This window comes from Myotis daubentonii, chromosome 4 (genome assembly GCF_963259705.1).
Source record: "Myotis daubentonii chromosome 4, mMyoDau2.1, whole genome shotgun sequence".
Lineage (NCBI taxonomy): Eukaryota > Metazoa > Chordata > Mammalia > Chiroptera > Vespertilionidae > Myotis > Myotis daubentonii.
In genome coordinates this window covers 34,568,290-34,593,372 of record NC_081843.1, presented here as the reverse complement: position 1 = coordinate 34,593,372, position 25,083 = coordinate 34,568,290, and the positions used below count along the sequence as shown (strand labels likewise).

At 45.5% G+C, this 25,083-nt stretch overlaps 2 protein-coding genes across 8 annotated transcripts in view; both read left to right on the top strand.

The window, feature by feature from the left end:
- Window positions 1–6,435: 6,435 nt before the first annotated feature.
- On the top strand, window positions 6,436–23,229 carry PRKRIP1 (PRKR interacting protein 1). Of its 6 annotated transcripts, none has more exons than XM_059693562.1 (7): window positions 6,436–6,571; window positions 7,485–7,563; window positions 8,349–8,449; window positions 11,063–11,148; window positions 12,270–12,337; window positions 13,286–13,315; window positions 21,962–23,229. In XM_059693562.1, the coding sequence occupies exons 1-7, from the start codon at window positions 6,446–6,448 to the stop codon at window positions 22,060–22,062; spliced, it is 591 nt and encodes a 196-aa protein (XP_059549545.1). In that variant the 5' UTR covers window positions 6,436–6,445; the 3' UTR covers window positions 22,063–23,229. The 6 variants fall into 6 exon arrangements, with proteins under 6 accessions (XP_059549545.1, XP_059549550.1, XP_059549546.1 ...); XM_059693567.1 differs by having other exon boundaries at window positions 13,281–13,315; window positions 21,962–22,397; XM_059693563.1 differs by lacking the exon at window positions 21,962–23,229 and adding an exon at window positions 21,534–21,879.
- The window catches only part of ORAI2 (ORAI calcium release-activated calcium modulator 2), a 28,839-nt gene continuing 14,845 nt past the window's right edge, over window positions 11,090–25,083 (top strand). Inside the window, exons 1-2 of one of the 2 annotated variants that reach the window (XM_059693561.1) lie at window positions 11,090–11,148; window positions 12,270–12,337. The gene's annotated coding sequence lies outside the window, so the exon portion shown is untranslated. The remainder of the gene's footprint in view (window positions 11,149–12,269; window positions 12,338–25,083) is intronic. The other variant, XM_059693556.1, reaches the window with a different exon arrangement.

The following is a 25,083-nucleotide window of genomic DNA, read 5'->3' as shown; positions in this document are numbered from 1 at the left end:
GAGGACAGATTCTAGTTAGAGAGTAAACAAGTGAGCCACAGAGTAAAAGGAAAATATTTAAAATGCATTGAGATTGAGTCCAAGTATGTAGAGTTCCCAAAACAGGACAAACTAAACGAGCTTTAGAGATGCATGCTTAGGTGATAAGCATATAACAGTATAAAGGAAAGCAAGGAAGCGATGGCCATTCAGGCCAGGAGTGGTTACCTCTGGAGGAAAAGCACAGAGTAGTGATTTGGAGGGTCAGGGGTGGGCTCTGGGCTGGCCGTTTCCTTTCTGGGCCAGAATGGTTTACACAGGTGTTTGCTTGCGATCATTCATTGAGCTATATGCTTCTGTACATTTTTGCATGTATATTTTATTTTATGATGTACAAGTTTAAAATAGTATCTAATAAGATTCTTGTGAGATCATGCATAGGATCCAGCTGCAAAGAGCCTGGCATATCAAAAGTGCCCACTAAAGTTACCGACTCTGATTATCATTGGATTGGGGCCTCTTGAGTGTGACCTGCTCATGCATGTGGAACTCAGCTGAGGATTTGTGGGTGGCCCACATATTCATAAGAGGTCACCCTGGGAAGGTGTGTGAGGCGCAGGTGGGGTGGGCAATGTCAGGGGCTGAGAGATCACGGGCCAGCCTGGACAGGGTGATGCATTTCTCCTACTGGGTCTTTTTTTATTTATTTAAAATTTGTATTGTTTAAAGTATTACATATGTCTTTTTTTTCCCCATTGACCTCTCCCTGGCTGCTCCCACCCCCCAGCACATGCCCTCACCCCCCTACTGTCTGTGTCCATTGGTTAGGCTTATATGCATGCATACAAGTCCTTTGGTTGATCTCTTACCCCTGTCCCCCATCCTCCCCTGCCTTCCCTCTGTTCCATGCTTCTATGCCTCAGTATAGATGTACCACAGGTTTTTAATCCACTCATCTGCTGATGGACACTTAGGCTGTTTCCAAATCTTAACTGTTATAAATTGTGCTGCAACGAACATAGGGGTGCATCTATCCTTTCTGATTGGTGTTTCTGATTTCTGCACAGCAAAAGAAACCATTAACAAAACAACAAGAGAGCCCACTGCATGGGAGAATATATTTGCCAATGTTATATCCGATAAGGGTTTAATCTCCAAAATTTATAGGGAACTTATACAACTTAAAAGGAAGATTAAACAATCCAATCAAAAAATGGGCAAAGGACCTAAATAGACACTTTTCGAAAGTGAACATACAGAGGCCAACAACATGAAAACATGCTCAAAGTCACTGATAATCTGAGAGATGCAAATCAAAACAACAATGAGGAACCATCTCACACCTGTCAGAACAGCTATCATCAACAAACGACAAGCACTGGCGAGGATGTGGAGAAAAAGGAACCCTCGTGCACTGCTGGTGGGAATGCAGACTGGTGCAGCCACTGTGGAAAACAGTATGGCGTTTCCTCAAAAAATTAAAAATGGAACTCCCATTTGACCCAGTAATCCCACTTCTAGGAATATATCCTACTGGGTCCTTCAGCCAGCAGACCACGGAGTCCCCCTACTATGGGGGTCTACATTCAGGGATAGGAAGGTACTTTAGTGAGTCGGACTGAGAGCTCTGGAGGATGGGGTCACGCCAGTTGTAGCTCTAAGCACCTCCTACCATTACTCAGTGAGGCCTGGTTCAGAAAGAGCCCCTGGCCTGCGAGCGCTAATCAGCCTTGGCCAGAGCAGCCAGGACTGTTATGTGGGTGTGTGGGGTCCAGAGGCAGAAGTGTGGGACTTCATCCACATTAACCTCTAGGCTTCACAAAGCCTCTTCCTGCCACCCCACCCTTTTGCCCCACACTGGACAGGGCAGGGAAGATTTACAGGGTGTAAGCTGCCCAGGGGGGCACAATGGGCTAAAGGCTGGCAGTGCTCCCCAAAACCACCCAGACAATGGGGGTTGGCTCCCCTGTAACCTGGCAAGGAAACCTGTATTATGTCAAGTGTATTGAGACATAATCTTTATACAATTAAATTCACCCTTTTTAAGCATATAGTTCAATGAGTTTGGCAAATGTGTACGCTCATATAGCAAAAGAAACCACAATCCAGATGTACATGTCTGTCACCCAAAAATGTCCCTTGGCCCTTTAAAGTCAAACCCCTCCTCCTACCCCTCCTGAATGACCAGCTGTCCAAAACTGCTGATCTGTGCTCTGTCCCTCTCACTTTGTCTTCCCCAGAATGTCAAGTAATGGAATCATTCGGGTTGTAGCCTTTTGAATCTGGCTTCATTCACTGACCATAATGCTTTTGAGACTCATCTGTGTGGTTGCAAGTATCAATAATTCCTTTCTTTTTATTGCTGAGGAGTGTATCACTGTTGGGATATATCACAGTTAGGTGGACATTTGGGTTGTTTCCAGTTTTGACATTTATGAATCAAACTGCTTTCTGCATTCACATACGGGTCCTTCAGTGGACACATATTTTCATTTCTCTAGGGTAAGTACCCAGGAGGGAGGTTGCTGGGTTGTAGGGTACATGTGTGTTTATCTTTATAGGAAACTCACAAACTCTTTACCAGAGTTGGTATACTCCATCTTTGTTTTTGTTCCCGTTGGTGGAACTGTTCTCTCGTCATCAACAGCAGGGCCACTGTGGAAAGACCACTAATTCAGTGAGAAGCTCAAGTGATTGAATAGTTGTAAAAAGTTTTGCTGTTTTGGTTCCTTAAGGACCAACCACAACTCTAAGGATTGAGGTGGGAGTGACCATCCCTCCATAGGGACCAACTGCCCTGGTTTACCCAAGAGTCTCCAGGTTTTAGCTGAAGGTCTTACGTCCTGGGACACCCTTCGTCCTGGGATTAAACTGGGACAGGTGCCGTGCCAGGCACTGTATATCCATCACAGCATTGTACCCACAGGGCAGTATCAAGGGTAGGTTTGCTTGTCGCATCCTGAGCACAAGGGAACAGCCTTTGGGAGGTTAAGCTGATTTTCTAGCCCACACTCCCAAGTAGGTGGAGCCAAACATTGGCAACAGGCCCACCAGACTCCAAAGCACTGGTGTCTTCCTGGGCAGGAGACTCATTCCCTAGGTGCTGAGATGTGGGCCTGGCGGAGCTTTGCTGCCCTCTGGTGGCAGATATGGTGGCGCTCTAGGTTTGAGTCCACTTTTATGTGCAGAGAGGCTGGTAAGGCACCCTTTTCTCCCAGGGAGCAGGACCTCAAATCTGGCCTCAGCCCTAGAAGGGTGGCCCTCACCAGTATCTGCTGGGATCCTTGGCCAGCCAGCCATGAGTATGTCATCATTTAAGGCCCCACAGACCCAGGGCCAGACTGCTGGGTTTGAGTCCCTGTGACCTGAGCCAGTCACTCACCCCTTGTGGGCCTTAGTTCCTTATCTATAAATCAGGATGGTAAACATGTCAACACACTTAGACTAAGCTCAGACTGAAGTGATTATTACCAGCTCCTTCACACCCACATGCCTTAACTTTCCCACCTTTGTACACTCACTCACTTCATTCATTCGCTTCACATTCATCCAGCAGTTATCTACCAAGCACCAGCTCTGTGCCAGACCCTGAGCTGGGGTTGCCAGGGATATGGCTCCCTCCTGGCTTTGAAATTTTCCACTGTCTCATGTGTTTATTCCTTCCTTCCCTCATTCACTCACTATGGTGTATCCATTTATTTATTGTTTATTTTTTTCAATTACAATTGACATTCAATATTATTTTATAGTGTTCATTCATTTTTCTCATATTTTCACTCATTTAGCTTCCTTATTCATTCATTCACCCATCACTTGATCATGTCGTTTACATGTTCATTCTTTATTTGTTCAGGCAGTTGTGACTCTCTCCTTTCTCTCCCCTCATACCCCTGTTCTGCAAGCATTCTGGAAGCACCACTCTATTCTAGGCCAGGATTAGATGCTGGGATTCTGGCTCAGCTCTGCCCCCAGACTTGGGAGTGGAGAGATGGTGAGGACACATGTGATATCTACCCTGCCAGCCATTGGGACCCAGAGCAGGGGAAGCACCAGAAGAAAGCAACTGCCTGCCTGGAGGAGGGGACTGGGAGCAGTCATAGGTTTCACAGAGGAAGTAGCATTTAAGCCAAGCTAAGAAGGGTGTGTGGGAGTTCTCCAGGGAGGAAATGACACTCCAAGTAAACGTGTGTGTGTGTGTGTGTGTGTGTGTGTGTGTGTGTGTGTGTGTGTGTGGTGTGTTTGAGGAAAAGTGAGGTGCTTGGATGGCTGGAGTGAGTGATGTAGGGTCAAGTGTCCCTGACCATACCCAGGCCAAGCCCTCCCTAGGTTCCAGTGACAGACTTGAGCCATTCAAGAACTTGCCCCTGGAAAACCACCCACTATCAGGCAGCCAAGAATGGCCTGGTAGTGTTAATACAGGACCCTGTCACAGGAGCCACCCGTCTAACCCTTGGACACCCAGGGGACAAGCTATCCCGGGCGGAGTAGGCTGAGGAGACAGCAGTAGTGGGAGCATCTGAGGTACCTGGCCCCCAAGATCCCAGGGTCATCCGGCAAATGTTTGAGTGCCTTACTGTAAGCCAGGCCTTGCCCCAGACACTGGGCAGACAGCAGTGAACAAGACAGAACTGCTACCCTCTAGCGGCAACAAATAATGAATGAGAAAACCAACAATTGTGAAGGCCATCAAGAACATACCTGTAGCTGAACAAGTTGGGTTCATTACCTCTCTAGAAGGAAGACTGCGCTTACTTCTGCAAAAGAGTAGGTGTTACAGAGGACTTAGAGGGTTTAAGTTTTGGCTAAGTGATTTGGGGAAGGGTTCACGTATGTGGGCTCCTACTCTGGATTAGATGTTTTCAGGAAGCAGAGACAATTCTATGATTGGATGTCTTAAATATTTAAAGTGGGAGGAATGAATTGAGAGGCCAAAGCTGTAAAGAAGCAGCAGTTACTCATATTAGTGAGAATGGCAAAAATGTTCAGTCTTTTTCTGGTTCCAAAGATATTCGTGTTTTTCCATCAAAAATGATTACAGAGACCATCCTTCTAGTTGTTAGAAGGGATGCTGCCCTGTTCATGAATTGCTTAATAAAGCCAATTAGATCCTGGAAAAATACAAACAAACATGCATACCAAGCATTCTTGTTCATGTCTCGCTCCATCGCGGTCACTGGATGGCCTGATGTGATGTTGGTGCTCTGGGAAAGTGATGTCCAACAGGAGAGCACCAACGCCCAGGCCAGCTCCCAGATGTGAGGGGCAGTTTTCTCTTCTTGGTGAGATAGTCCCCTTCACTCGGCTGAGGTATATTTGCTGGGTGCCAGCTGCAGAGTAATTCGAGGTGGGCAAAAGAGGTAGGTCCCAGTCCTTAGGAAGATGTTTGCACAATCTTAAATAAACAGGTTGTCAGAATTGGGTAGGGTAGTCAGAGAAAGATAAATATCACATGATCTCACTCATTTGTGGAATATAGTGAACAACATAAACTGATAAACAAAAACATAACCAGGGATAGAGAAGCATCGATCAGATGCTCAAACCTCAGAGGGAAGGCAGGGGAGGGTGAGGGTAAGAGGAATAGATCAACCAAAGGACTTGTATGCATGCATATAAGCCTAACCAATGAACACAGACAGGGGGGTGGGGGGGAGGCATGAACGGGAGTAGTGTGGGGGTGGGGGGGCAATGAGGGGATAAGGACACATAGGTAATACCTTAATCCAGCGGTTCTCAACCAGTGGGTCGCGACCCCTTTGGGGCGAACGACCCTTCCACAGGGGTCGCCTAAGACCATGGGAAAACACATATATAATTACATATTGTTTTTGTGATTAATCACTATGCTTTAATTATGTTCAATTTGTCACAATGAAAATACATCCTGCATATCAGATATTTACATGACGATTCATAACAGTAGCAAAATTACAGTTATGAAGTAGCAATGAAAATAATTTTATGGTTGGGGGTCACCACCACATGAGGAACTGTATTAAAGGGTCGCGGCATTAGGAAGGTTGAGAACCACTGTCTTAATCAATAAAGAAAAAGAAAGAATTTAAAAAGAAAGGAAGAAATGGGTAGGAGAAGTGAACCAGAACCAAGGAAGAGTCAGGACAAAGGCCCAGGGCGGGCGGGGAGGCTGAGAGCCATTAGAAGCAGAGCTGCCAGCGGAGCCGGGCCAAGGACTGGAGAGGTCGGAGGAGCAGAACCCTAGGGCACGCGGGACTCGCCTCCCGGGACGCGGCTCGGCTGCCGGGATTGGCCCAGAAACAGGAAATGAAATCCAGCGGCTTTGATCAAAGCAGCCCGCCCGGCCTCGGGCTCATGAATATTCAGCAGCCGCGACTCCGCCCAGTTCCGCCCAGCTGGGAGGCCGCGCTTGCGTCGCGGGCGCGCGTCTCTGTCGTCAGACCTGCGCGCCGCCGCCGCCGCCGCTCGCAAGGGAAACCGGAGAACTGTCATGGCGAGTCCCGCCGCGTCCTCGGTGCGACCGCCGAGGCCCAAGAAAGAGCCGCAAGCGCTCGTCATCCCCAAGAATGCGGCGGAAGAGCAGAAGCTCAAGCTGGAGCGGCTCATGAAGAACCCGGTAAGACGGAGCGTGGGCTCGTCGGCCGCCGCGTCCCACCGCCTCCCCTTCCCTTCCGGCGCCTCTGGGGGCCCAGGGGCCCACCGCCCCCGCCTGCAGATTCAGGAGTTCACAACCCGAGCCCCAGCGCCAGCCCTGAGTGAGGAGTAGGCTGCCCCAGAGACTGTGAGCCTCCTCCTGCCCTTAGGTTACAGCCCGGCCAGGACGGGCGCGCGGTGGGCGGCTTCCCGCGCTCCAAGACCGTTTCCGGGTTAACGTTTGTAAACAGAAGCGTTAGGCTGTAGAGAGAGAGCCTGTGGGTTAGCACAAGGGTTATTTTCTTCTAAACTGTACCTCGTTAGCCAAGCCGGTGTGGCTCGGTGGGTGAGCGTCGCCCCCACGAAGCGTGAGGTCACGGTTTGTTCCGGGTCAGGGCACATGCCCCTGTTGCCGGCCGCAGCTGGTGGATGATTCTCTCCCTTTCCCTTCCTCGCTCTGAAACCAATAAAAACATATTTTTTTTAAATAAAAAATAAACAGTACCTCGTTAGAGGCATGGGGGCAAGTCGCTCACCCTCCCCAGGCCTCGGCCCCATCAGTCACAAAAACAGGTGGATGAGCAGGTCTCATGGATCTTAGACTGGAAAGGGTTGACTCTTGTGCAGTGTAGGGTTAGAGTTGGAGGCTTCCAGCCATACATGGTGACTTCCGTTTCTGAGTTCTTCTCAGAATAGCCTTGATGAGCCTGCGGGCTGTGATGGACCCCAAAATATACAGGATGAAGGGAAGCTAAGACAAGGGAAGAAATCAGCTTTGAGTCCAAGGAGCAAAGCAGCCTTATTTCATGAGTCTAGTTAAAATCCTTTGGTTATAAGAGATGTGACTTTGTCAGCAGGTTTATACTTATAAATGCTTTCCTGTTGAAATGTTTCAGGACAAAGCAGTTCCAATTCCAGAAAAAATGAGTGAATGGGCACCTCGACCTCCCCCAGAATTTGTCCGAGATGTAATGGGTAATGTCTTTTGGGGAGTGTGTGTGTATGTAAATATAATTTTTGAAGTACAAATATAAAAACCCTGCAGTTAGTATATGTTAATTAGATTTCTAGTAGGAAAAAAAATGTTCACTGGTCCAGTATTTTGCTCTTACACCAACAAAGGGGTTTGGCATTAGAGAATTTTCTTATGCATTGTTTTTAATAATGCCTTATATTGGTTATTTCTCCATGGAATAGTTTTATTATTTTGTTGGGTTGTGAATTAATGTATTCTAATTAAAAAGAAAAAGAATAGAGGTATTTAAAAAGTTTGAACCACCTGTAATTTCATCGTTCCACTTGTAACATTCTGAGATAGCCTTCCAAACCTCTTTATAGACAAAACCACTGCTGCTTAAGAAGAAAATGTTTTTAGAAAAATATGGTTGATCTACACATACTATTTGGTAACCAACTTTTTCACTTAATGGACCATGGATATATTTTTAGCTCAGAAATGTAACGTAAAATCACCTGGTGGGGAGGGAAAGGTCATAGGCTCTCTTCTAGGTTTCCGGTCACTGAAGTGCATTCTATTTCTTCTCTTAATACTGCATTAGAGTGGACTTTTTAGTGAATTCCACATTCACAAGGATGCTTACACTGTACACTAGGTACTGTGCTAGATTCTGCAGTATAGTGGGGAGTAGGACAGGCCGTCCCTTCCATTATTGAGTTTCTTTCTTTAGTCACTGTTAATTAAAGGTAGCCTGTGTTGATAACTGGAGCTCATCGAGAACTCTGAACTATCCTGGCTGTAGGTTCAAGCGCTGGCGCAGGCAGCGGAGAGTTCCATGTGTACAGGCATCTGCGCCGGAGAGAATATCAGCGACAGGACTACATGGATGCCATGGCTGAGAAGGTCAGTGAGCAAGGAGGCTGACTGAGCGCTTGGGTATGAACAGTGTGCACTTCATAACTTTTAGAAAAAAGCATTTGAAACAGAGTAGATACACCTGGTTTGTGTAAGGGCTACCTTTTAAAGTCAGCACCAGAAACAGACATCAAGTAGAGCCCAGTTAATCCTAGGCCAGACTTAGCACCGTAAGATAATCACCTATGTATAGAAGGGCACAGCCCTTCAGGCCATTTGCCATGAAATTAAATAGAAAGCAGGATCTCTCACACCACTTGAGCTATTATTTCTCTTATTCTCTCTTTTTGGCTGAATACCTATAATTCCAGTTAGCTGTGTGTTTTCTGTGAATACTAGTGTGCTTCTATGTGTCTGCTTCTTTTAGTTTTCTAGCTTGGCAGCTGGCAATTCTTCTTGACAAGTGTCAAATAATAATTGATTAAAAATTGAGAACTGCTTTAGAAATTATACTGTAAAAACTGTTAAGCATTACTTGGTTAGAAGGGCCAGAAGTTTCCTGTTTAAAAAATACTCTTGAACATATCACTTGTTTTATTTTTTGAATTAAAATTTGGAGTTATTTTTTTAAAATATATTTTTATTGATTTTTTTACAGAGAGGAAGGGAGAGGGATAGAGAGTTAGAAACGTCAATGAGAGAGGAACATCGATCAGCTGCCTCCTGCACACCCCTTAGTAGGGATGTGCCCGCAACCAAGGTACATGCCCTTGACCGGAATCGAACCTGGGACCCTTCAGTCTGCAGCCCGACGCTCTATCCGTTGAGCCAAACCAGTTAGGGCAAATTTGGAGTTATTTTATCCACACCAAAAGTCTTGCTGGATTTTTCACTAGAATTGAGTTGAATATGTAACTTTAATTTAATTTGAATGAGAATGGATGTTATAGTGTTGGTCATCCCTTCAAGAAACTATGTTTTTTCACTTGTTTAAATCTTTTTGTATCTCTCTGATGATTTGTGGAGGTGTATAGTGCTCCTATATTTGCCCATCATACTATTTAATCAAATATTATTTGGCTGTTTCTTTGTGGTTTTCCAAATCTGATTTCTCCTCTTAACATTATACATGATGCCCTAGCCCAGTGGTCGGCAAACTCATTAGTCAACAGAGCCAAATATCAACAGTACATCAATTGAAATTTCTTTTGAGAGCCAAATTTTTTAAACTTAAACTATATAGGTAGGTACATTGTTATTAACTTAATTAGGGTACTCCTAAGGCTTAGGAAGAGCCACACTCAAGGGGCCAAAGAGCCGCATGTGGCTCGAGAGCTGCAGTTTGCCAACCACTGCCCTAGGCGATTTTGCTCAATTATTAGAGCATTGGCCTGTGGACCGAAGGGTCTCGGGTCACCAATTCGATTTCTGGTCAAGGGCACATACCTCAGTTGCAGGTTTCCCAACCCTGGTAGGGGCACAGGTAGGAGGCAACCAGTCAATGTGTTTCTGTCACGTCAGTCTCTCTCTCTCTCTCTCTCTCTCTCTCTCTCTCTCTCTCTCTATCTCTATCTCTATCTCCCTCTCTCTCTCTCTCTCTCTCTCTCTCTCTCCCTCCCTCTCTCTCTCTCTCTTTCTCTTTCTCCCTTCCCCCACCCCCTTCCACTCTCTAGAAATCAATGGAAAAAATATCCTTGGGTGAGGATTAAAAACAAACAAGCAAAAAAAAAAAAAAATAACAAACATTGGGCATGAGAGATTGCCCCTTGTTCTTAATCTTACAACACGCACTAGAAAAGTCCTTTTCCTCAGTCTTCTCATAATGGCTGTTATTTCAGGGAATACATTTATACATTTTGAGAGATTCAGATACTTTAAAATGTCTGCTTTTTATGAAAGAGGAAACTACCCAATACTGTTTCATTTTCCAATAATTGGATTTAAAAAATTAGATTCAGCCCTAGCTGGTTTTCTCAGTGGTTAGAGCTTCAGCCCACAGACTGAAGGATCGCGGATTTGATTCCGGTCAAGGGCATATTAACATCAATTGCAGATTCGATCCCCAGCCCAGTTGTCTCTCTCATGTCAATGTGTGTCTGTCTGTCTGTCTCTCTCTCTCTCTCTCTTCCTTCCCTCTCCCCTCTCCCTCCACTCTCTAAAAAACATCAATGGAAAAAATATCCTCGGGTAAGGATTTAAAAAAATAAAATAAGTGTACAGTAGGATCCGGGGTCATTTTCTGGCGAGTTTTACCTTTATCTTGGATTAGTCTGGCTCTAATTGGTTTTTGTTCTGGCTTCCTGACTATGCTGATTTAAACCGTCTGCTCTTGGGCATCTTCAGTTAGGGAGGTTAGGGTCTTGTGATTTATTAGCTAGCTGTTAATTGCTCAGCTGTTCCACCCCTTGTCTCAGTTTCCTCATTCCACTTTCCGGATAATTTTCCTAGTTTCTTACTACCCTGCTTCAGTATCTTAGTGAACAGAGTTACTTCACCATCAGAGAGCCCTGTATTGATTTCCCACCCCCTCTGTGGGGCAACCACTTAAAGTTGAAGTGGCCCTGGAGACCTAGATATACCTGTAGCACCCCCACTGGTGTGACTTTGGGAGCTCTCATATCCAGCCCACAGTGTGTCTAAATGATGTGGGTTTTTTTGCAGCAAAAATTGGATGTAGAGTTTCAGAAGAGACTGGAAAGGAATAAAATTGCTGCAGAGGAGCAGACAGCAAAGCGTCGAAAAAAGCGGTAAGGGCTTTGTGGCATCTCATAACTAATGAGACTTAAGGGCAGGAAATGGAAAGTAGATGCATGGTTGGTGGATGAGTCCTTGCAGTCAAAAGTTTACCTGTATAACCTTTAGAGGTCTTGGGTGTTTAACCCGCCATGGAGCAATCCAGTAGAGGAATGGCTTTTCTTCAAATTTTCCAGGAGAGATGCAGACATTTACTGTGCCCCTCCCCCAGCTGGTTACAACTTCTTCAAAGCTTGGAGGTCAGCATTTCCATGATCATAGGGATTTCTCTTCTTCACTTCTGTATTTTAACCTCAGGTTTAACTAGGTGCTGTGATTGAACTTCTCATTTAGCTTCTTCCTTAAATTAGGGCCTGTGACCCCCCCTAAGTGACTATATAAGTGTACAGGTTGCATGTTGTGTATGTTTTAATAAGTACTCCCTTATCGATTTAAGAAATGTCTAACCCTGTAGGGAATTTTTCTAGGATTTTATTTGAGCCAAACTAAGAACAGCTGCTGGGAATCAAGATCTTAATTAAATACTTTCCAGAATGGCAGTTTGCAGCTGCTTTTATGCATTTGGAATTGAGGGAAGTAAGGTAGAGAAAGTAAGGCTGAGACTGGATTACAGGATAGTTAACCAGATTATGTGCTCTCTTGGACGAGGTTACTTCTGAAAAGGCATTTCAAAGTTCTGTTAACCTAGATGCACTAAAACAATGGCCTGCTTAAGGCAAAGATAAATCTTTTACAAAAGTTATATGCTTGGGGCGTGGCTGCCCATCATGACCTGCCCAATTAGGGATTTATGATCAGGTCACCCTATGAGGTTACTTTCAGTAGAACCCCACTTTTATAGTGCTGATCAGGATTTTTCAAGTCGTCTCTAAATATCTTGGGATGAAGAACCATCTCCATTGTTTCTGAGATGGCTTTAATCACCTCAGGAGGATTTCTCTTGATTCATGAAGAAAAATGGCTTGATAATGTTAATGGAGTAGCAGAATCATAAAGTATTTCTTTCATTTTATTAGTGTAGTGTTCGTGTGATTATAACATCTTTAAAGATCCTATAAGTAGATGTTTCTAATATACAAAATAAGAGATTAATGTACCTATATTACATCTGTAGCCAAAAGTTAAAAGAGAAGAAATTATTGGCAAAGAAGATGAAACTTGAACAGAAGAAACAAAAAGAAGGTGAGTAATAACCATTTTTCTTGGTTGTGATCTTTCATGGTGTTGCACAGAAGCTGACCTGCCAAGAATAAGATTTAGAGTTTGGAACTGATTGGCTGGCTGACCAGTAAAGAAATTAGGGCTTATTCTGTTAGTTAGGGCTCATTTAATTGCAAGTGTCAGAATGCCAAACTGGATTAAGCACAAAGGAACATACTAGCTCATGTTAAGTCCAGGACAAACCTTCCTTCAGTCGTGACTAGTAAAAGAGCTTCGCGTTGTTATTGGCATTCACTGTTTCCCTCTGCCCCTTAGCATCCTGTCCTCAGGCAGGCTATGTCGTCCTGTGGTTGTAAGATTGCTGAGGCTGTACCCTACTTCATTCTTGTCCAGTAAGAAAGATTGAGATGTCCCTAGCAAAGGTGTTTTTGTGTTCCTCTGTCTCTGATTGAGTCACTTGGCAAGTCAGTTAAAAATACTTTTGGCACCACCCTGGCCAGTTTGGCACAGTGGATAGAGCATCAGTCTCTGACTGGTCCCAGGTTTGATTCTGGTCAAGGGCATGTACCTCAGTTGCAGGCTCCATCTCAGACCCCAGTTGGGGTGTGTGTTGAAGGCAACCAGTCAATGTGAGAAACACATTGATGTTTCTGTGTCTTTCCCCCCATCCTTCTCTCTCTAAAAAAAAAATCAATGGAGAAATATCCTCGGGCAAGGATTAACGAAAAAAAGAGTGAAAAGCATGGCTAAGTGGTTGAGTGTCAACCTATGAGCTAGGAGATCACGGTTCGATTTCTGGTCAGGGCATATGCCTGGGTTGCCAGCTCAATCCCCAGTGTGGGGTGTGCAGGAGGCAGCTGATCAAGGTCATCACTGATGTTACCCTTTCTCTCTCTCCCTCCCACCCTCCCTCCCTCTCTCCCCCTTCCTCTCTGAAATCAATATAAATATATTTTTAAAAAAGAATAGTTTTGGCACCCTGGCCAGGTGGCTCAGTTGGTTAGTGTCATCCCATGCACCAAAAAAGGTTGTGGGTTAAATGCCCGTCAGGGTGTGTATGAGAGGCAATTGATATTTCTCTCTCCCTTCCTCACTCTCTAAAAACTCAATGAAACAGCCTCAGGTGAGGATTTTTTTTAAAAAAAGACTGCTTTTGGCTGCAAGAAACAGACAGACTCAACCAGCAGTAGTTAAACAAAGAGGAATTCATTTTTCTTATATAACAGGAAACCTGGTGATAGGTGGCAGCCTGGTATGGTTCAGCAGTTCAGTAGTGTCAGGCCCAACATCCCTGCAGTTCTTTTGGCCTTTGTCCTATGGGCGTGATATGGCTATTGCAGCTCCTGGCATCATACCTATGTTCAAAACAGGAGGAAGAGGGAAAAGAAGTGCTACTTGCCTAGTGTGGTTTTTTTCCTGTAACTGAAAAGCAAAATATCCTCTAGAAATGCTCAGCTGTTGTCATCTTATATGTCATTGATCGGTACTAAGTCACTTTGCCATCTCTTGCTACCATCAGGCTAGATGAGTAGATAAAAGAATTGTCATGACTATCGTTAACCTTTCGTGATCCATCATTGAGAGCTGGATACGTGGCACCCTAGATAGAATTGAGTTTTGTTAACAAGGAGGAATAGGAGGTGAGTAATGTGTCAACATACCACAGTGCTGCAATCTTGCCTACCTTTGAAACTGTCACAAGGCCAGAAATACCAGCCACTCCCCTGAGAGCCCCTGAGCTGAGATTCAGGGACAGAGGGATCCCAGATAGGAAGGAAGGACCCAGGATGCTAGGAAACAAACAACAAAAAAAATTGCAACTCTCCATAACATTACTGAATCTGTGGCAATTCCCTGATTGACTAGGCATATTTCCTGATTGGACAGTTGATTTTTGATTTTATGATAAAGTCAGTCTTTCACTGGCATATTGCAATATGATTGGACCCTTCAAGGACCAGTTTCCTTCTGAGTTATAAATGTACTGAGACACACTATATATGATACGGTTTTTGACTAGAAGAAATTCTTTAACAATGCCTGGGGAAGAGGCTGTTTTCTACAGAGTCAGATTGAATGAAGGTAATCCTTGCAAATGTAAGTTTTCAGGGAGCTGCCAGACAGGTCAAATAAGGACAGACCTCTGTGTGTGGAACTTCTGAGGCACTCCCAATGCAGCTTGCCTCCTCCAGCGGTTTGTAGGCTGGTACTTTTCATAGCTACTGTGATTATGAGGCTGTTGACTTTGGTGACTACCTTGGGTTTATGGAGAGGGTAGGGAATAGGACAAGTTAAAACACCACAAAGCTTGCTGTTCTGACCAGGATTCAGCCATTTTTCTTAAAACAATCCAAGGAACATTTCCAGAGTCTGAGCATTATGATTCTTTACTCACTGGGTCATGAATTTATTTTAGAGGTTGCAGCTATTATTTTTTCAAACATGAATAAAAGAGACAGGAAGCTATCAGAGTTCATTACACTCGGAATAAATATTTTGTGAATCTTTCCATTTCTATGTGGGCTGTGGGCTATGGGCTTTAATCAAACAAATTTGAAAATCATTGTTATAGTGCATGGGCGCTGCCTGTTCTTATACTTATTAGTGAAGTTAATATCTGTACATATTTAAAAACGATTAGTGATCATGCATGGTTGAGCAAGATAGGGAATGCTATAGGGATAACTGTCAAAAATGGTTTGTGTGTTCAGTTTCCTTTTGTGAAAGAGAAAATAGATTTTCCAGCTGTCTGTTTGAAAAGAATAGAAACTTAAATGTTGTGATATTCCGTTGTGACATAAGGTGGCTTCTGTGTACTGCTGGGTTCTTGACGGACTTGGAGTAAATCACTCAAGCTTTTCAGCCCTTCTAAAAGCAGTAAGGGGCAACTGGCTAGGAGTTCCGTTCTGTTGTTGGAGAGGAAGTATCCCTGCTTGTTGGCTTGTTGTCTGTGCTGGTCCAATAATTTAATTAAGACACCATGCAGTGTGGGACTCGAATCTGAATGACACCATGGGATTGCATTAAGCCAATGTGGATTACTATGAAATCACTAGAGGCCCAGTGCATGAAGTTAGTGCACTGAGGTGGGGTGGGGGGGGTGTCCCTTAGCCCAGCTTATGCCCTCTTGCAATCTGGGACCCCTCAGGGGATGTCTGCCTGCCGGCTTAGGCCCGATCACTCGCCAGCCGTGAGCCTGACTTCTGGCTGAGCAGCCCTCCCGCTGTGGGAGTGCACTGACCACCAGGGGCAGCTCCTGCGTTGAGCATCTGCCCCCTGGTGGTCATTGCGCATCATAGTGACTGGTCATTCTGCCATAATGATCACTTAGGTTTTTATTATATAGACTAGAGGCCCGATGCACAAAATTCGTGTGGGGAAGGGGAGGGTCCCTCAGCCCAGCCTGCGCCCTCTCACAATTGGGGACTCCACGATCGGGCCTAGACTGGCAGTGGACATCCCTCTCGTAATTCAGGACCCCTCGTTCTTAACCGCCCACCTACTTGCTCCTAACTGCCCACCTGCTCGCTCCTTACTGCCCGCCTGCTTGCTTCTTACTGCTTGGCTCACTGCTCCTTAGTGCTACCGCGGAGGCAGGAGAAGATCCCACCACCGCCGCTGCACTCACCAGCCATGAGCCCGGCTTCTGGCTGAGCGGCGTTCCTGCTATGGGAGCGCACTGACCACCAGGGGGAAGCTTTTGCATTGAGCCTCTGCCCCCTGATAGTCTGTGCATATAGCGACCGGCTATTCCACCATAACGGTCGTTGAGCTTTTATATATATACTAGAGGCCTGGTGCACAAAAATTTGTGCACTCAGGGGGAAGGGGGGGTCCCTCAGCTTGGCCTGTGCCCTCTCATAGTCTGGGACCCCTCGGGAGATAACGACCTGCTGGCTTAGGCCTGCTCCCGGGTGGCAGAGGGCAGGCCCAATCCCCAGGTGCAGCCCCTGGTCGGGCTCAGAGCAGGGCCGATTGGGGAGTTGGGCCGCCGTCCCTGTCATGCACAGAGCAGGGCGGATCGGGAGGTTGCGATGCCACCCTCAGTCACGCTCAGGGTAGGGCTGATTGGGGGGTTGGGGCACCACCCCCTGTCACACTCAAGGCAGGGTCGATGGGGAGGTTGCGGCGCCACCCCTGTCACGCACAGAGCAGGGCCAATCGGGGTTGGGGCGCTGCCCCCTGTCACTCACAGAGCAGGGCCCATCAGGGGGGTTGGGGCTCTGTACCCTGTCACACACAGAGCAGGGTCGATCAGGGGGTTGGGGAGCTCCCCGCTGTCACGCACAGAGCAGGGCCCATCAGGGGGTTGGGGAGCTCCCCCTGTCATGCACAGACAGCACCCATCACGGGGTTGGGGAGCTCCCCCCTGTCACACACAGAGCAGGGCGGATCAGGGGGTTGGGGTGCCACACCCTGTCACACTCAGGGCAGGGCTGATGGGGAGGTTATAGCTCTACCCCATCACACATAGAGCAGGGCCCGTGGGGGGGGCGGAGGTTTGGGGCGCCGCATCCTGTCACACACAGAGCAGGGCCGATCGGGATTGGGGCGCCTCACCCTGTCACACACACAGCCGCAGGGCGATCAGGGGGTTGGGGAGCTCCCCCCTATCAGGCACAGAGCAGGGCTGATCAGGGGGTTGGGGCGCCTTCCCCTGTCAGGAACAGAGCAGGGCCGATAGGGAGGTTGTGGCCCCACCCCCTGTCACACACAGAGCTGCAGGGCAATCGGGGTTTGGGCACTGCCCCCTGTCACGCTGATCCCGGTGCCAGGAGGCCTCGCGGCTCCGCTGATCCCGGTGCTGGGAGGCATATTACCCTTTTACTATATAGGATAGAGGCCTGGTGCATGTGTGGGGGCCGACTGATTTGCCCTGAAGGGTGTCCTGGATTAGGGTGGGGGTCCCCACCGGGGTGCCTGGCCAGTCTGGGTGAGGGGCTGAGGGCTGTTTTCAGGCTTGCAGGTGACAGAAGCTCCCAACCGCTTTTTTTCTTTTTTTTTTCTTTTTTATTCTGGGCCAACTTTAGCTCTGAGGCTCCAGCTCTTAGGCCTCCACTGCTGAAAGCAGGTATTTGGTTTGTTTCGGTGCTATAATCGAAACAATGTAAAACTCCAGCTCTGAGATCCTGGCTGGCTGAAAGCAGGTTTCTGGGGTTTTGTTTAGCTTCTATATTTGTTACAATGTTTCAAACTGCAGGCTCAGAGGCAGGCAAGGCAGGCAGGGAACGTTGGTTTCCTCCATCACTGAAGCAAGCAAGCCTCATGTTAGTTTCAAGCTGCCTGGCTGTCTGCCGCCATCTTGGCTGGCAGTTAATTTGCATATCACCCTGATTAGCCAATGGGAAGGGTAGCGGTTGTACGCTAATTACCATGTTTCTCTTTTATTAGATAGGATTTATTAGATAGGATAAATATTAGAAACCAAGATCTGGGGACTAGGTATGCTCTTTACTACTAGGGTGTTGTTACTTTTAGGCCTTCTTAACTGATAGAGCAAGGAAGTATATATGTGTTTACTAAAGAGTGTATATACATATATTTATAGATATTTCTATATGTAACCATCTATTTCTATCTATGTTAAGCTAAACATGAGTTCATACTGATGTCTCCAACTCTAATCCATTGCCACATGTATTCTAGCCTTTTCAGCTTGTTTGCCTGTAGCTTTCCACTCTAGCAGTGAGTAACTTATCTCTCACCATCCACCATCCTTTTATTTAATTGTTCAATTTCAGTATACATGAATAGTGGTTTCAGAATTGTTAACCTGTTATCTGTGGGAAACAACTTTATCAATTAATACAGTGCAGTGTACAGTTCTTTTTGCCTTTACTCTTACAGACTCTGCTATTTCCAAAATTATTTAGGTCAATATCTTTCCTTCATCCCCTTCACAGAGGTTTCATCCATTTGTAATATAATTTAGTTCATATTTCACATTTTATCCTGGGATCCTTGACATCCTGAAATTTGCATACATTAAAGTTTATTCTTTATGCTGTAAAGTTCTGTGAATTTTGACAAATGCATAGTATCATGTACCCACCATTGCAGTATTATGTATAATAGTTTTCCGAGCCTTAAAAAATTCCCTGTGCTTCATTATTCAACCTCCTCCCCACCCCCAATCCCTGGCAGCCACTGATCTGCTCACTGTCCCTATAGTTTTGCGTTTATCATTTGGTTGGAATCATGCAGGATGTAGCCTTTTCAGGCTGGCTTCTTTCATATAGCAGAATACATTTAAGATCCATCCATGTCTGCGTGAATTTTAGTTCATTCCTTTTTATTGTTGAATAGTATTATATTGGATATACCAGTGGTCAGCAAACTCGTGAGCCACATGCGGCTCTTGGCCCCGTGGCACGGGCCACGACGTTTCAATTGCGTTGTATGTGTGTGCCTGCACAGTTTGCCGACCACTGGGATATACCATAGTGTGTTTATCCATTCACCTACTGAAGGACATCTAGGTCATATCCAGTTTCTAGAGATTCTGAATAAAACTGCTACAAACATTTCTGTGATGGTTTTTGTGTGGATATAAGTTTTCAAATCTGTTGAATATATACCTAGGAAGATGATTGCTGGATCATATGATTAGAGTATGTATAGCTTTGTAAGAAACTGTCAAACTATCTCCCAAAGTGGCTGTACCATTTTGCATTTCCATCAACAATGAATGAGAATTCCTGTTGCTCCACATCATAATTTGTGACAGCATTTTTAAAATGCCTATGCCCTCAACATTAAGCATAGTAGTAATAAGCGCTTCATTATTTATTACTTATTTCTGTTGAAAGAATGAGTGGGTAAAAAATGTTGCTGAATTACCAAATGACTTGAATAGTCATTAGATTTCTCCTCTTTGAGAATGATACTTCGAGGCCCTGACAACATGTTTCCCACGCACAGGAATCAATTGTGTTTACATTTTTAGGGGCTTTTCAATCACAATGAATGCTTTGAGCCCTCCTGTTAATCAGCATCTCAAGCATCCAAAACCCCCCATTTCACAAACATCCAGGTTGATCAGTATTTTACTGTTTCTCTTTTTTTTTCTTTTTTTGAGGGAGGGGAAGAGAAAGAATCATAGATTTGTTGGTTCACTTATTTATGCATTCATTGATTGATTCGTGTATATGCCCAAACTGGGGATCGAGCCTGCAATCACGGCATATCGGGATGAAGCTCTAACCAACTGAGCTACCCAGCAGGGCTTTATGTTTCTTTAAGATCAGAATAAGATCAAAGCCTGTGCTCTGGTCCTCCTGTGTTCAGACCTGTCCAGGTGTGGTTGATGGTTCTTAGAGAGGCTGAGACAGAATATGCTAAGTTACGGAATAAAACAGAAATAATCAGCAGTTCCAGCCTTAGACCCAAGTTCTAGAGCAGAATTCCACAGCTGGCATATGGGTCAATGGGCTGCAAGAGGTGAGACCTTGAGCCCCCCCTCAGCCTTCAGGGTGGATAAAAGCTGAGTGAAGGCCTTGGACCAGTTGCACCATGTGCCAGAGAATTATCCTTTTCCATGTGTGCCATGACATGAGAGAGCCTGGGGAGTACTGCCCTGAGTCCAGGGAGCTCAGAGCTAGGTTTTTTTATTGCTCTCTAGTTTTTCCTTCAATCTCTGTAGTGTGTGTGTGTGTGTGTGTGGCGGGGGTGGTGGGGGGGGGGTGGGACGAGTAAAATACATATAAAATTTACCATCTTAACTGCACAGTTCATTGGTATTGAATACATTAAAATCATTTTGCTACCATTTTCACCATGAATCCCCATAACTCTTCATCTTATAAAACAGAAACTATACCTATTAAACAGTAACTCCTATTCCTCCTCCCCCAGTCCCTGGCAACCACATTTTACTTTCTGTCTCTGTGATTTTCACTATTCAGGAAACCTCATATAAAAGGAATAGAATATTTGTCTTTCTATGACTGGCCTGTTTCACTTAATATAATGTCTTCAAGGTTCATCCATGTTTTAGCATGTGTTAGAATAATATTCCATTGTATGGCTAGACCATATTTTGCTTATCCATTCAGTATGCTCACCTCACTCCTGTGTCCACCTTGTTTTTCTTTTGCCTGAGTTTCCTTATGCATTTCTTCAGACAAGGTTGTTAGAAGCCTGAAGAGTTAAATAGTTCAGGTCTGAATCCTGGATCCTTGTTTTACTGATTATGAGACCTTCATAGCAAATTACTTAACTTCTCTGAGCTTTATTCCTCATCTGTGAAATGGATATGTGGTAGGTATTTAGAGTTAAACAAGACAGTAAAGAATTGGCACAGTGCCTGGCACATAATAGATGTTCAACAAATATTAGTTATTAAAACATGCTCACCATTTGTACTTCTGAAATTTCTCATTCTTTTTGGAATGAGGTTGAGGAGAAGGAGGAATATCCTAAATTTATTAAATTAAATCTTAGAGATGATTTAACCCATTGCCATGAGTATTTTTAAGTGTCTCGTCCTAGGGTGTGAAAGTGATTTTTAGACTATACTGTGCCTGGGCACCCCAAGGTTTCCTGCCTTGAAGCTCTTTGGCCCTGTGATGCCAGCAGGAGCAAATCTCTGGGTGCCTGTGAGTGCTGGAATTCCTGCACATCTGCAGGGAGGAGGCCCTTTGATGAGCCTGGGTGAGCCCACAGTGCCTGCAGTGGCCACCTGGGCTGGACTGAGCTGGAGGACGTGCTGCCTCTGAGGGCTCTGTCTCTGCCTTGTTCTGGCTCTCACCCACTCCTCTGCTCCCAAAAAGAGGGAGGAGGAGTTGGGAACATGTTGTCTTTGTGCTCTGCTTTTGGCCAGCTCAGTGGCACTGTGGGTGCTGGCAGTCATGCCAGGGAAAACACTGGAATTCAGAACTGCACATGGAGTGTCAAGAGAAGGTTTCTAAGTCTGTGGGAAGAGCCAGGAAGCTGGCATATTTGTGTGGGCAGAGCGCTTTGCTACACAGTTTTTAAAATCCTTTTGCTCCTGGCCAGTGTGGTCGACTGTCCTCCCAGCGCCAAAGATCGCAGGTTCAGTTACTGGTCAGGGCCCACGCCATGGTTTCAGGCTCCATCTCCAGTAGAGGGCATGCAGGAGGCAGCCAATTGATGTTTCTCTCCCTCTCCCTCTCTCCCCCTTCCATCCCCCTCCCTTCTCTCTCTCTCTAAAATCAATTTAAAAAATCATTTTAAAACAACCCTCCAATCACTTTAGGGAAGAAAAGAGAAAGAAAATCCTTTTGCAGACTGCAGTGTGAGAGCTTGAGACATCAACAGCAGTATTGTCAGTATTAAATGCTAAATGTTAAAGGGCTGGTTGGGGACGTTGCCCTGGCAGAGTGGTGGTGAGGACCATATACAAACAGTGAAGCTTGATGTATGGGGCATCAGCGCTGTGTGTGCTGCTGGATCTTTTTAATAAGGATGAGATCTACCCACCAGCGGTGGTAGATCAGTTCTGTGATGGACCCTTTTATACTGGGCAGTGGAGGTGAGGACTCACAGATGAGGACCTCTCCCGGCTCACTTGTCCATCCAGGAACGACAGCTCCCTAATGTCTCCACAGCACTTCTTTCTCTAAAGCATCCTGGATTATCTGAGTGAGTCTGGACATCTCTAATCCGAATGTCATGTGATTACAGGATCCAGTCAGAACCAAGAGCAGCCATCCAGTAGTTCTGAGGAGACATCTGGGACAGAGGAGGAGAAAGAGGAAGAGCCCAGCTTCATCATGGGGCGATGACAGTGTTGGCTACAGTGGCTTTCTGGAGCCCAGGGCCTCAGAAAATCTCCACATGACCCAAGGAGAAAGGCGACTGTTTGAACTGTCTCTCCCCCAAGGCCTCGCTGGATAGAAGCCATCCTGACTGCTTGTGGCCCTGCCAGTAGGGACAGAGAAGACTGTCTCCTGGACACTCAAGGGCATTGCCAAGCGGAGTTCATTCATGTTCCCGCTAAAGGGGGGAAACGTATAACCTTCTGCCCCTGCTGTCTGTTTTCACATATTTGTACATTGATGAGTTTTGGGCTGGTATCTGTGAAAGGAATGTTTATTTATTAAAGAACAGAAAAACTTGAGGTTTTGATTGGGCCTGTGAAGTGCCAAAGTGTAGGGAAGGCTGTGAAAATTAGGTGATGGGAATGAGGCCTGTTACACGGGCCTGTTCCCAGACTCATTGAGTGAAATGGCCTTAGTTCTGGAGCTGACTTGCACTGCAGGGCACCTGACCTCCATTTCCTTCAGCTGAGAGTGCAGACTGCACCTCAGAACATGTGCCCCTGCCCAGTTGCTCCCAGGACACAGGTGTGTTTTGGGAAGCCTTGGGCATATGCAAAGGGAGATGTGGTATGCAACCAGGGAAAATGATTGGAGGATAATAAAGAAGCAGGTGGAGAATCCAGGCTGGGCTGAACCAGAGTAGAGGACATGGGGAATCCTTGCCGGACTAGAAGGGGGAGGAGGTGGGAATCCATGGCCCAAAGTGTCTTCATCCTGAGGTCAAGGGGGTTCTAATCAGAAATTTGAGGTTGCCTTTCAGGCAACAGGAAGGACAGAGATGGTTTCTAATTAGAGCCTTTGCTCACTTTTTGGATTATCTCCATCTCCAAATTTCTAAGAATATCTCACTGCTTTTATGGAATTGGATAGAATTAAGGATCATGGTTTTGAGTGAATGTTTTCTTCCACTTTTATAGTATTGATTTCCCTGAGCTGGGCCAGGTGACATTTGTGATCATTTCTGCCCTTTCAGCAGTTCAAATCACAGGAATTTTTTTGTAAACTTCCCTATTTTATTGTAATACATCAAAGTCTGGTTAATATTAAGTGATTCACAGGAGTTTTTCTTTTCCTGGAAGCTGAAATGGAAAGTCAACCCTAATAAATAAACACACACACTCTGGCCTTACATTTTGAAATCCATGTTTCTCTTTTCAGGGACTGGCTGGTTGGTTTTCCTTATTTCCCCCCCAGAGTGTGTGTCACAGCTCTTGCTTTAAGTTCAGCCTGGATCTCGTGGGTGTTGTCTTTCTCTGGAGACTGTGGAGTGTGGAGTTGGAGACTTGGGTTCGAGCCCTGACCCTGCCTCTGATGAGACTGGGAACTCTGGGCAAGTCACTTCCTACTTCCTCTGGTGCACCTGGCCAAGAGCTTAGTGATAACGTGTGTTGGACAGGTGGCTGGAAGGCTAAACAAATAGGATACCAGGCAGGTGTTTATGGTTCACACCTTTACTAGATTTCAGAAGATGTTTAGGTAGGATGTTTCTGACAGTTTTTAAGGGGTCATTTATTCCTTAGGTTGAATGACTCAGTTTCTCTTCTTCAGGGTATTGCTTATTTGGGAAAGAGGAACAATTAGATGCCATCAGTGAGAAAGAAGGGGGCGATACTGAGAGGATACCCCCCCCCCCAAAAAAGGTCATGATTGGGGAGAATCATTAAGCAATGCCCTATGATTAGCTTGTGGATAGGAAGAAATTAACAAAGGTATATATAACTTGGCTGTCCCATATGTAAGAATTCTGATTTATCAAACATTAGACCTTCGTTCACTCACCAAATACAGAGCACTCAGTGGCAGCCCTGAGCTAGGAGGCCCAGTTATTTCTATTAGAATACTCTTTGCCCTTTTATTAGAAGTCCCATATAGATTTACCAAACAAGATTTATAAACACGTCTGGAAACCAGCCCCCGTCACCCAGAAAATGAGTGGTGGAGCCGGCCTTTGGACACACGGAGCGTGGTCCAGAATCCTTCTCCCTGGCCCCAGCCCACAGCGCTGTGCTGCCCTGGGGAAGAAGCTGTGCCGAGCCCAGACCTGGTGGGGAGGGGCTCCCAGGGCTGCTCTTGGTGCCAGGGCTGTAGGCTATAGGCCCTCCTTTAATAAGCCCCTGGTGTGTTTGTGTCACTATGTCATAGTTTTAAATATAATTGATTCTCATTTTTTCACGAGTTCTGTGTTTATGAACTCACCAAAATTTATTTGTAATCCCAAAATTAATACTCACATTTTTGTGGTCATTTGCAGACATTCACAGAATGGCAAAATTTTGAGTTGCCTGATGCACACATTCCCAACTGAGGTTAAACAAGGTAGTGAGTGCTCTGCCTTCTTGTTTCAGCTCAGACTTACTTAATAACAGGTTTTTCACATTTATAGCTTATTGTTGGTGGTTTCTGTTTAAAATGTCCCCCAAATGTAATGGTGAAGTGCAGTCTAGTGTTCTTGTTTTGTTTTTTGTTACTCCTCACCTGAGGATATTTTTCCATTGATTTTTAGAGAGAGTGGAAGGGAGTGAGGAGAGACAGAGAAACATTGATGCGAGAGACACACATCAGTTGGTTGCCTATAGCATGTGCCCCAACCAGGGCCTGGGATCAAGCCTGCAACTATAGTACATGCCCTTGACCAGAATCAAATCTGGGATGCTTCAGTCTGCGGGCAGATGCTCTATCCACTGAGCCAAACTGGCTAGTGTTCTTAAGCACAAGAAGGCTGCAATGAGCCTTAGCTATCCTTCATTCAGGCATGAGTTATAGCACTGTTGGTTATGAGTTCAATGTTAATGAATCAATAATACATATTGACAAGGTGTCATTAAACAAAAACATACATAAAATAAGGTTATGTGTTGATCAGCTGATGTGATCAGGGGCTCACAGGAATCTAACCCTCTGTTTCCTGATCAACAATAGAAGGGATTGGCTGGGCGTGGGTCAGTGGTTGAGCATCGACCTATGAACCAGGAGGTCACGGTTTGA